Source organism: Spermophilus citellus (genome assembly GCF_964194105.1).
Source record: "Spermophilus citellus genome assembly, chromosome: 4".
Lineage (NCBI taxonomy): Eukaryota > Metazoa > Chordata > Mammalia > Rodentia > Sciuridae > Spermophilus > Spermophilus citellus.
Window position 1 is genome coordinate 215,725,925 of NC_138185.1, and position 12,035 is coordinate 215,737,959.

The following is a 12,035-nucleotide window of genomic DNA, read 5'->3' on the forward strand; positions in this document are numbered from 1 at the left end:
TGCGTGCGGCCCAGGTTCGATCCTCAGCACCACATACCAACAAAGATGTTGTGTCCGCCGAGAACTAAAAAATAAATATTAAAAATTCTCTCTCTCTCTCTCTCTCTCTCTCTCTCTCTCTCTCTCTCTCTCTCTCTCTCTCTCTCTCCTCTCTCACTCTCTCTTTAAAAAAAAAAAAAAAAAGAAAGGCTTTGAAGGCAAGACCACAGGGCCCCACACCAGCACCCCTCATAATGGCTGCCAGGCACCAAGTGCTGGTCCTGCCAGCTCCTGCCCTGGGCCTCTCCCACTAGGCCAGGATTCCGGAGAAGGGGCTGAGATTCTCCCCTTAGGTACAGACTGTAAGGGTCCCCCAAAAGCTCAGCAGTCAGGATGCACTTTATGTGTGTGTGCGTATCCACAGGTGTTTTAAAACAGGGCAGTGGTTTTTGGTGTCTGCCTGAGGTCATGTGACCAAGACCACTGACGTGTACCCATCAGTGGTCACTCTCCCTTCGGGCCTCCCCCAGCCCAGCCCCTGGAAACCACAAATCTACTTTCTGTCTCTGTCGATCTGTCGAGGTCTTCACATCCTAGCATGGACCATTATTTGGTTCCTTTCTGTTTCCAAGTGGTGTCCATTGGACAGCTGCACCACATGTGATCTGTTCATCAACCAGCACTGAACGCCCGGGCCATCTGCACTTTGGGGCTATTATAAATAATGTTGCTGTGGGCTTTTGTGTACAAGTCACTGGGTGGAAATAATGTTTTCATTTCTGTCAGGTATGTAACTAAGAATGGAATTTGGGGGTCATATGGCAAGATAAGTCATATTTTACCCTTTTTGTGTATGAGTGTGGGTGCTGGAAGGGAACCCAGGGCCTCATGCGTGCTAAGCAAGCGCCCGACCATTGACTGCACCCCCGACCCTTAATGCAATTATCTTAAAACATAAAAATTATTTTAAAAAATCCACAATGAACAACAACATATCAGCTTTTAAATAAACGCGGGCAGTTGTACGTGTTGTGCCACAGGAACAGTCATTTCTAGTCAGCCAGTGGCTTCCAGGGCACGCACGTGACTTTATGGGGGCGGGTGACAATGTGCAGACGAGTCGGAGACACAGGATTTTGCACTCAGTGTTTTGTTCTGTTTTGTTAAATTGTAGATCATTCATTAACTTTTTCTACTTGGTTCAAAGTATGAGAGGCCACTTTGTTCCAGGCCACCATGTCAACTTGGACCGACCACCTGTGCTGCTTCATGATACTCTCTGGGCACGGAATCCCAACCTCTCTGCCAAGGTTAACTTTCCCTGGCCCACCACTAGTGAGTGGTACAGGTGGGATTCTAACCCAGACCCAAGGCCAGAGGCCAGCCCTTTACACTCAGAACCCTAGGGAGGGCCAAGGGACAGTCACTGGAGCTCTCTGAAGTCTTCTCCTTAAGGAGGCAAAGCAACGCCTACTTTATATCATTGTTGTGAGGAACAGATATGAACAAGCATCAGCAACTGTGAAATTTACTCCGCTTCCCGGAAGTGCTTGCCCTGAACATGACATCCTTGTGAAATGTCCCCATGTGTGCTGCAGGGACTTGCCAATCACAGCTCATGTCCCCCAAATGAAGCCCCATGTGAAATTTTTATTTTAGAGCTAAGGGTTAGAATAATAATTGGGTTCCCCTGAGTCTCAACTCTATCTTCTCTTGAGCAATGAGAAAAACAGAACATATGAGGTTTCCCTCCTCACTCTGGCCACTAGGAAACTCAAAGCCAGGTTTGGAATTCTAAAGAAGCAACTGCACAGGTTCTTGTTTATTTGGGTTTTGATTTTTTCCTGGAATTCCTTTCATAATTTATATTAGCCTTGATGTTTACATTTTTATTTTAATTTTCATGTCATAAGTTGTATTTCCCCAATGGTCACCTAAATCCTTTGCAAAACGTGTCAAGCGGAAATAAATCTTTTGAAAGAACTAGAAATTGTTTAGCAAGTGTTCAGGCTGTTTATTAGTCTCCCCAAAACACAGGAGGCAGCAGCACCGCTGAAGACCTTTCTGGGGTCACACACCACCCTGTGGCCTCTGGCTGAGCCCAGGCCTGGGCCTTGACCTCCTTTTGTTAGAGCAAGTAGGAAGCTGGATGGGGGACCAGCAAGGCTGCGCCCCACAGTGCAGAGCCTCGTGCCAAGCTTCAATCCCCAGGTGTGCTCCAGAGGCAGGCTGGACGCCAGGGGCATCCTGTCCCCAGGTGAATTCACGTCCAAACTCCAGTTTTGGGGTTGCCAAAGGAGGGTCTCAGAGCCAGCCCAGGGGCAAATTGGGGCGGCCCCTTTTGGTCCCAGCTTACACCCTCCTCTCTGCCTCTGTCCCTTACTGGGGACCTTCCACCTGTCTTGCGAGGGATCCCTTGCCATTGGGATTCTCTGGGCCCCGGGGACCTCTCCCCCAAAGGCAGCGGGGTGCTTTGTTGCTCTCCGGGTTTGCAGGAACACCCTACCTCAGGAAAGGCGGAAGCTCAGGGTCATGGTGAAGGTGAGATCCTGGCTGAGGCCTCTGGCTGAGGGAGGTTCCTGGTTTGCAGGGCGGGAGGGAGATGCATGGTTAGCGGGGACAGGGACCTTCCCAGAGGTCTTCCGTGAGAGGCAGACAGCTGCCCTTGGGTGGGTCTGTGAATAAGTGTGATGTGATTTTGGTGGCCAAGCAAGGACATGGTGGCCAGGCGGGGGAGCTGAGAAAGGGGAAGGGGCTGGGTTCTTTTTCACCCCTGACAAGAGCACTTTCTCACTTCCCTATTCCCAGACCTGCCCTGGGCCTCAGGACCTCCCCAGGAGGCTGATCCCAGGGACAAAGAGTGGGCATGTTCCTCTGCAGGGGTGACCACCCCGCCAGCAAACCACAACCCCCCACCCCAGCAGGGAGCAGCTCCCAGGGGCGCCTGGGTCTCACAGATTCCTTCTTGTCCCCCCCAGGGAAGCCCTACGGGGCCGACGACTTCCTCCCGGTGCTCATGTACGTGCTGGCCCGCAGCAACCTGACCGAGATGCTGCTCAGCGTGGAGTACATGATGGAGCTCATGGACCCCGCCCTGCAGCTGGGGGAGGGTGAGTCGACCCCCGGCCCCCCACACCCCAGGCCAGATGGCACAGCAGTCAGGGAGCGCTTCCCGGAGGAGGTGATGCCCGAGCGAAGCACTGGAGGAGAACAGGGCTCAGCAGATAAAGATGGGAAGGGTTTCCTCCCTGAGGGAAGAGCCGTGGCAACTTAGGAGATGAGACGTGACACGGGCAGTGTCCACGTGAGGAGTCTGACAGGGAGTGGTCAGTTCCTCGAGTGGCCCCAGGGACCCCCGGCCCTGCTCACCCAGCCCTGCTCAGGACCTCTGTTGGTGGGGCAGGTTACTGAGGTGGCAAGGCCCCGCTCCCCAGTAGGACGAGGGAGGGGTGTGGTCAACTGCACCCACCCCCAGCCTCCCTTCCCCTGCCTCCTTCCCTCCACTTCCTCCGCCCACAGCCTCAGCCACCCTGCCACCAAGAATCCCTTGAAGTGTAGATGGCCCCATACCAGCTCTGAGGGAGCTCCGACCAGGCCCCAAGTGTCCCCTTTAGGCTTTGTGGTTCTTGAGATTAGCTGACTCTCTTTTGCATCTATTTGCATTTTAGCATGTTTCTGGGGTGAGTGGTTCTGTGAGTTCTATTTTAAGTGTTTTTAGTTATGCATAATAGTGGGGTTCATTTTGACATCATCATACATGCAGGGAACATTATTTGCTCCATCTCAGTCTCCAGGAATTCCCTTTTCCCCAAGTCTGTGAGTTCTTGGAAGATCAGGGGAGCTGTGAGCTTTACTGTCCTATGTGACAGTGGCTCGTGGCTCTGGTGTCTCTGCAGCTACTTTCCTCTTTAGTTAAATATTTCCTGCAGGTGGGGCAACTTGTCATACATACATACATGAGGTCTAGGAGCTCAGAAGGAGCCAAATTTTCTTTAGTTCATCCATCCACCCACCATCCATCCATCCACCCATCCATTCATCAACTCATCCATCCATCCAGTCTTCCATCCATCCATCCAGTCATCCAATCTTCCATCTATCCATTCATCCATCCATTCAACTCATCCACCACACATCCACCCATCCAATCACCCATTCATCCATCTATCCATCCATCCATCCATTAGCTTATCCATCCATCCACCCATCCATCCATCTACCCATCCAATCATCCATCCATCCATCCATCCATTTATCTACCCATCCAATCACTCATCCATCCATTCTCCCATCTATCAGCTTATCCATCCATCAACTCATCCATTCTTCAATCCATTCATCTACCCATCCAATCATCCATCCATCCATCCATCCATCCATCCGTCCATCCATCCATCTGTCCATCCATCTACCCATCCATTTATCTACCCATCCAATCACTCATCCATCCATTCACCCATCTATCAGCTTATCCATCCATCAACTCATCCATCTTCCAATCCATTCATCTACCCATCCAATCACCCACCCATCCATCCATCCATCAACTTATCCATCTATCAACTCATCCATTCCATCCTCCCATCCATCTATCTACCCATCCAATCACCCATCCATCCATCCATCAACTTATCCATCTATCAACTCATCCATTCCATCCTCCCATCCATCTATCTACCCATCCAATCACCCATCCATCCATCCATCCATCCATCAACTCATCCATTCCATCCTCCCATCCATCAACTCATCCATTCCATCCTCCCATCCGTCTATCTACCCATCCAATCACCCATCCATCCATCCATCAACTTATCCATCTATCAACTCATCCATTCCATCCTCCCATCCATCTATCTACCCATCCAATCACCCATCCATCCATCCATCCATCAACTCATCCATTCCATCCTCCCATCCATCAACTCATCCATTCCATCCTCCCATCCGTCCATCTACCCATCCAATCATCCATCTATCCATCAGCTCATCCATTCACACAGCCATTTGCCCATCCAGTCATCCATGCCAGGCTGGACTTCAGTGCTGGGCAGGACAGGCTGATAGGCTCACAGAATGAGTGAACACTTCATTCATCCTACACCTGGGGACCTCCGCCTCCTCAGGTCATCCTCTTAGGATTCAGCACCCCCAAGCAAGCACACGGAAGCACTACAGGCTGAGGAGATGGGAGGGGGCTCCAGGCAACACTGACCTGTCCCCACAGGCCCCACAACTTGAGGGAAAGAATGGCAGGGTGGGGGAGGCAGAAGGGTCAGGGACTGTGAGCCCAGCCAGCATTCTTCCTCAAACCTGTAGCACTCCATTCCTAGGATTTACCCCTATGAGGAACAGCAGCCTGCCTGGGGCTTTCAGCAGGAACCTTTTCCATGGTCTTGGGGCTGCCCTACATGTAACCCCTAAAGGTCAAAACTCTTACATGTCAAAAATGACCCTAAGTAGAAGATAACAATCAACCAGGAGAAAGTGTCCCTACAAATCAGTAAACCAAGACTTAACAGCCTCCATATGTAAAAGACTCTTATACATCAACAAGAAAAGTGCTAAGACTCTTACTAAGGTCCCTGGGCTGGGGCCAGTGACTCGTTCACTCAGCAGGTGGTGCCAGGCTTCTGCCTCTGTGTGGGGTTTCTCAGAGTTTCCTTCCAGGGGAGGAATCAAACCTCATGCAGGTTAAACCAATGAGCAAACAAGATGACTTCACACCCAATCCCACGTGACAAACGCTGAGGAGAGGCTGATGAAGTGGCTGGGGGACAGAGGGGCTGGGGGGAGGGACACGGTGACCAAGGAAAGCCCTGAGTGCAGAGCCCGTGGCAGCTCCTCTTCGCATTTTTTCCGTTCTCTAAATCTCCCACAGCAGCCACGTGCTGCTGACCGCCTCAGGAGAAATCATAAAGTCCTGCCAAAGGAAGGGCCCAGACCCTGCGGGGGTGGGACTCAATGTCCCTGGAGGTCACTGCAGGGTGGAAATGTGGAGGGGGCCCTGGGGCTCTGGGCAGATGTCTGGGTGGCTGGCTCTTTGGCAGTGGTGGCCCCATGACTCCTGCTCTGTCCTCATCCTGAATCCTTGTGGCCAAACAGGGCCCCAGGCCAGGCACCATGCTGAGCAGGGACAGCAGGAAGCCCTCCTCGTGGCTAGCAGCCCCCGCCGTGGACCTGCATCTCCCTCCCCAGTCCTGCTGGGGCCTCCAGGGCTCCTTGTCCCTGTTCCCAGGAGCCCAGTAGGTTGGTGGGGAGCATGAGGCAGCTCAGGCAGGAGGTCTGGTCTGTTCTGGGCACTTTGGGCACTTCTGAGACCCAGCAGACTCCACGTCCTCCATGAAGGTCTGAAACCGTCCATAGGTTCTGACCCGAGGCTCCCGAGGACCTGCAGCCTGCCTTTGCCAGACCTGGGTAGTCAGAGTCTCTGCCTACCTCGGGCCCTGCAGGCAGGTCTCCAGGGCACCTGCAAGGTGTCTGCCAAGATGACGGTGCAGCCATGTCACGGCCCCTCCCTCCTAGCAACCCTCGTCACCCACAGCAGTAGCAGACCCACCATGGCAGCTCCAAGGGCCAGAGGACAGAGTTCACGAGCACCTGGAGGATCCGTGGTGGCAGGGGCGCCTCCCTGACCCTCCTTTTGCCCTATTCCAAAAACCAGGGTGTGGGAGGTCACATCACCTAGGACAGGCCCAGCCTCACAGCTATTGGTCTCTGGTACCAAGATGGCCTTGGGGTCTCCAGCGTGGGCAGGGCCTTCCCTCATTCAACAGTCTCAACCCTCCATCTAGACATGTCTGGGCCCAAGGACAGGAGGACAGTGTGAGGTGGGAGGCACTTCTGAGTTCCCCTGCCTAGCCCCCATCTCGGCTGGGGGTGTGCCCAGGACCCCCATCACCTCAGCTCCGAGAAGCAGGAGAGAAGACGGGTCCCACCTGTGAACACTAGAAGAGGGTGAGGAGAGGGGACAGACCGAGCCCCCCACTGGCGCAGGCTGCTTGCTCCACGGAGGTCAGAGACGCTTGGGCTGGGGCAGGCCCTTCAGGGCCCAGGCCTGGAATTAAGTGGCTTGAACCTAAAAGAACGAAGAGGGTGGCGTCCAAAGAGCAGTCTGGGCCGTTCTGCCTCGGACTGCAGGACAACCTGGGCAGATCACCTAAGCCCTCTGGCCGGCACAGTGAAGGTGTTGGCCAGACTGGGTGCTGCAGCACTCTCCGGGGTACCTGAGCGTCAGTGGCTTTGGGCTGCCATGACCAAAGCCGCTAACTGGGCAACCTGTGAACCACAGAGATTGCTGCTTACAGTTCTGGAGGCTGAACATCCAAGATCAAGGGACGGGCAGATTCCGTGTCTGGTGAGGGCCCTTCCTCCTAGATGGCCCTCCTTGCTGTGTCCTCGCATGGTGAAAGGGACAGGGCAGCTCTCAGGGCCTCTTTTAGAAGGGCACTGATCTGATTCAGGAGGACTCCCCCTGGTGACCTAGTCACCTCTGAAAGGCCCCACCTCCTAATGCCACCCACAGCAGCTGGGTGACCACATGGGCATTGCCAATCCAGACCAAGGCAGGCTGAGGCTGGAGCCGGCTCCGCCGTCCTGCAAACAGTCTGCGTCCGTCCCACAGAGAGCCTGGCAGCTGACCCATGTGCTCTGGAGGTTCCTCCAGGCCTGTTCCAGGTGATGTCATTTATTTAGCAAAGGCCAGCCACCATCTGCAGTAGGCCTTCAGGGCAGAAGAGCTCAGAGGCTTCCTGGAAGCATGAGGGAGGGATGGTGGGACCCGGCCCCCCAGTGCTCCCACCACTCTGACTGACAGGAGGCCCAGGCACTGGCTGGAGCCTGTCCAGAATTCAAGCCTTTCCACAAATGCCCTCAGGGACTCCTTTGCTCAGGTCCCCTCTCCACCCTGAGTTTTTCCAACCAAGAGATATCACATCCCAGAGTCCCCAAACCTCACATTGGTGTCAGCCACCACCTAGTGGTCGAAGCAGGTACTGCATGGCTCACCGCCCAGGGAAGGGAGCGCTCCAGCAGGCGGCTTGGAGGGGCTTGGAGTTCCTCCCCGACCCCTAAAGGGCAAGGAGCCTCTGAACACTCTGAGGTCATGGAGGCACATGCATTGCCCACAGGTCACTAAATCTGTGCCTGACCTGGCTCCTCTCGTTGACTCTTCACAATGTTATGGGATTTGCAGAGGAGAAACCAAGGCAGAGAGAGCTCGCCCAGGACCACAGGACGGCTGCTGCACGCCCTGTTTCCTGACTCCTGAACTGGACAGAGTGTCCCCAAGGGAAGCAGGACTGTGCTACCTAGGGACATGGACTCAGGGCAGCAAGGGCTGGAGGCATCAGAGATCCTGGACACTCAGGCTTGGCATTCACCTAGGAAGGGAGACACATGAGTGGCTTCGTGGCTCTTCTCTGATCAGGGTCACCCAAGGGTGGGTGATCCTGTGGCCACAGACCCCTTTAGCGCCCCCACCCTCCCTGGCCCAGGGGTGGACCTGGCCCGCACTGGTTGTGGGACTCCTCCATCCAGCATGGCCATTGGGAGTGTAACTCATAATGGCTTAATCAGGGCGAGGGATTGGTTTGTGACCTGGATCAAGAAGTGCAGGCTCCGAAGCTGATGAGGGTGAAATCTGGGCCAGCTCTTTTCAGCTCTCCTTAGCAAGTGGGCCTCTGTCTTTGTGCCTACCACCTCTGATCACAAGACAGCTGCTGGGCCTCCAGGCTCATCTCTGTATTCCAGGAAGGAGGAATGGGGACAGGCAAAAACCCAAAGGGATATGTCAAATGAAGTCTGTCCCTTTCAAAGGCCTTCCTGGAAGCCTCACTCACATCCAAGGAGCCAGAACAGGGCTCCTGCCCGTGCCACCCTGGGAGTCGGGAAATGAATATTTTCATTCCAGTGATAATTCCCCAAATAACAGTGGGACTCAGTTCATTAGGGAAGATGGGATTTGGGTCATTGGCACAATCAAAAATCACTGTCTTGGCACTAAAAGGGGCCAGGGAGAGAAGTCTGATGAAAGGCAGGGAAGCCAGCTCCTGGGAGTGACAACACTGAAGATCCGAAGAGTTCTGAGAACTCCTTCCCCTCCAGGGCCCTGACCACTGCGTGACCTTGGCCAAGTCACCCCCCCCCCAACTCTGGGGCTCAACAAGGTTAATATTTCTCAGATGTTTCTTAGCCAAAAGCCCCTAATAAGCTAAGGACAATGAACCAAGCATCCATGCACGATATTGTCTTTTATCTTAAAACCGTATGTAAATTTTGAGGTCTGAAGTATCTGGAAGCTTCCATTACTTCAGGAAATGTTAGGGATTAAGAATGCACGTGAAGTGACATAAGAAGGTGAGAAGAAATGGGCAACTGGCTCATTCAAAATGCTTACTTATTTTAAATCATTAAAAACTGCACAGAATAATTAAAGTGTCCCCCACATCTTTTAAAGCTATTTTTAGAATAATAAGACATCCACTGGCTCAGAAGGTGTGTGATCCAGGAGAAGCTCCCAGCCACTCCCAGCCCACTTTAAAGGCATCCACGTTTCTGTCTCTTGCGCATCCTTTACATTGTAATATACCGCTTTAAAAATAAGCAAGCGTTTTCATTCTGAAGGGAAAACGATGACCGATGACCGGTTTTGAGCAGAGCTGGGCTTTGGGCCCTGGCCCGGCTGCGCGGTGGGCATGGCCAGGAGCTCAGTCTTGGAGGCTGGGGACCCGGCTGCAGGCGCCCCCTGGCGGCGGCGGGGCGGAGCCTGGACACCTTCCTCGTGTCCTAGCTCAACCTCCGCACCCTCGACCCCGCAGGCTCCTACTATCTGACCACCACCTACGGGGCCCTGGAGCACATCAAGAACTACGACAAGATCACGGTGACCCGGCAGCTGAGTGTGGAGGTGCAGGACTCCATCCACCGCTGGGAGCGGAGGCGCACGCTCAACAAGGCCCGGGCCTCGCGCTCCTCGGTGCAGGTGAGCCTGGTCGACTGATGGGAGCGGGTAGGAGGACCCTGCCCAGACGCCAGTCTCACTGGCCAGCTGGCTCAATGGCTGTGACAGCGACTGCCTGCTCCGTCTGGCCAGCCCTGCCCTCAGGGGATAGCGGGGCTTCCACCAGGGGAAGGAACCCCAGCCCCGGCCCAGTATGTCCAGCTCGGGGCCAGGGACATGGGTGGGCTTAGAGAAGTCCTACCAGCCATGGGAGTTCTGATGGGGCAGATGAGATGACTCTAGCCCCTGTTGTGCACTTAGCCCCACTAGGGCTGGAGATGGGGACACAAGCTGACCTACAGCCTTGCCCCTGGGTCCCTGGACAAATGCAGAAGCTGCCAAGCTTCCCGTTACCCCGATTCTGTCCCCACCGACCAGCCGCCCACCCCTCCATCTCTCCATCTATGCAGACAACATTCAGGCAGCATCCTCCCCCATCACACCCAGGCTTCAATAAACCCAGTCACTCACAGCTCCCCAACACCGAGCTCGGCTCCTGGCTGCTCAGCCTCCACCCAGGCTGCTGCCTCCCCTCACCGGCTGTCACGCCAGCCCTCAAGACAACACAGGGTCTCTAACAGCCAGAGGCTTTCCTGATGCCCCCTCTTGCCCCGGACTCTGTGCTTCCACTGCCACCCCCATTACAGTGCAGATCCCACCATGTTGTAACCCTCTGTGTATGAAGACATTACCTCTAGGAGGGCAGCATCCATAGTTCACGTGTCTCAGGGGTCCCAAGCCCAGGACCTAGGACAGAACAGACAGTAGTATGTGGAAAATGGAGAGAGTTATAACAAGCTATCGCTATGCAGACACCACCACCCCAGCTCCCAGAGCTCACCAGTCCTGAATCCCACTCCTGGCTTTCCAGATGGCCCATCTATAACAGATGCAGCCCAGGCCTGGGAGGCAAGAAGCTCAAGCTCTGGACCCAGCTCTGAGCTAGCTCTCTGCATGACCCTGAGCAATCCCTGCCTCTCTGGGACTTAGTTTCTCTATTCACACAAGCTGACTGTGAGCAGATGAGCTCCGCCAACCCAGCACCTGTGTAGGCTTCCAAGCTAATGTCCCTACTCCTTCCTCTAATCAACAGCACCTTGTAATGGCTCTCTCTGAAGAAGGAGAAGGGAAAAAAAACTCTTGAATTTAGCTTCTGTCAATTTCCATGGTGTAAACTCCCAGTTTCAGCTCGTATCCCTGATCTTAGAGTTGGAAAGAGAGGCGTGCTCTCCCAAGCTGATAGGAGCTCCAGCCCACCACTATCCCCATACCCTCCTGGCATGCCTACACCCACCAGCTTGGGGATATGGATGCTCTTGGTCCAAGCCTGGCCCAGCCCTTCCTTTCTTCTTATTTGCAGCCGGTGGGTTCCTGATGCTGATCCAGAGGATTAGACAGACCCCCACCACTGAGAAGAGGGAAGCTTGGGAGAGAGGCCAGGAGCCCTCAATAGAGTTTCTGGAACCTGGGCAGCGCACACTCTCTGCCCAGTCCCAGCACTTCGTCGACACCCAACTCCTTAAATCCTTTCCCTAGGGGATGGACACCCAGAGCCCCAAGGTCAACAGTAGGAGGCAAGGGCCCTTAGGAGGCCTAACAAGGACAGCCCTGTGACACCAAGAGAGGGGGGCGTGGCAGCAGCAGTGAAGCCCTTGACCCAGCCTGGGGCCTCATAAGCACTCACTACTGTGGTGGCCATTGTCATCTCCATGGCCTGGCTGCTGTGGAGCCGTCTGCCCTGCTGTTACCACTTTGTCCAGCAGAGGGCAGTCACGGCCTCACACACGCTGCACACCTGCTTGGTCCTGGGTGAAGGAGAGGCTGACTTGGTGTAGTTCTCCCAGCCCTGTCATGACTGATGTACTCAGTGGACAGTTGAGGAAACAGGCTTAAGTAGGTCAAGGTTTCACAGTAAATGGGAGAAGATTCAGAACCAAGCATGGGACTCAGGGGCCACACTGTCCTCTTTCTGGGGCTGGTGGAGGGTGGTGAGTGTGCTGGCCAGGTACTTGGAAACCTTGCTCACACCATGCCCTTTCCACATGTCCCAGCTCCC

The 12,035-nt window shown here is 54.4% G+C and overlaps 1 protein-coding gene across 2 annotated transcripts in view; it reads left to right on the forward strand.

The window, feature by feature from the left end:
• The window catches only part of RIN3 (Ras and Rab interactor 3), a 117,029-nt gene that overhangs the window by 103,306 nt on the left and 1,688 nt on the right, over positions 1-12,035 (forward strand). For both annotated transcript variants that reach the window (XM_081288687.1, XM_081288688.1), the window contains 2 exons: positions 2,958-3,089; positions 9,798-9,961. In XM_081288687.1, coding sequence (XP_081144813.1) covers positions 2,958-3,089; positions 9,798-9,961 — 296 coding nt within the window. The remainder of the gene's footprint in view (positions 1-2,957; positions 3,090-9,797; positions 9,962-12,035) is intronic.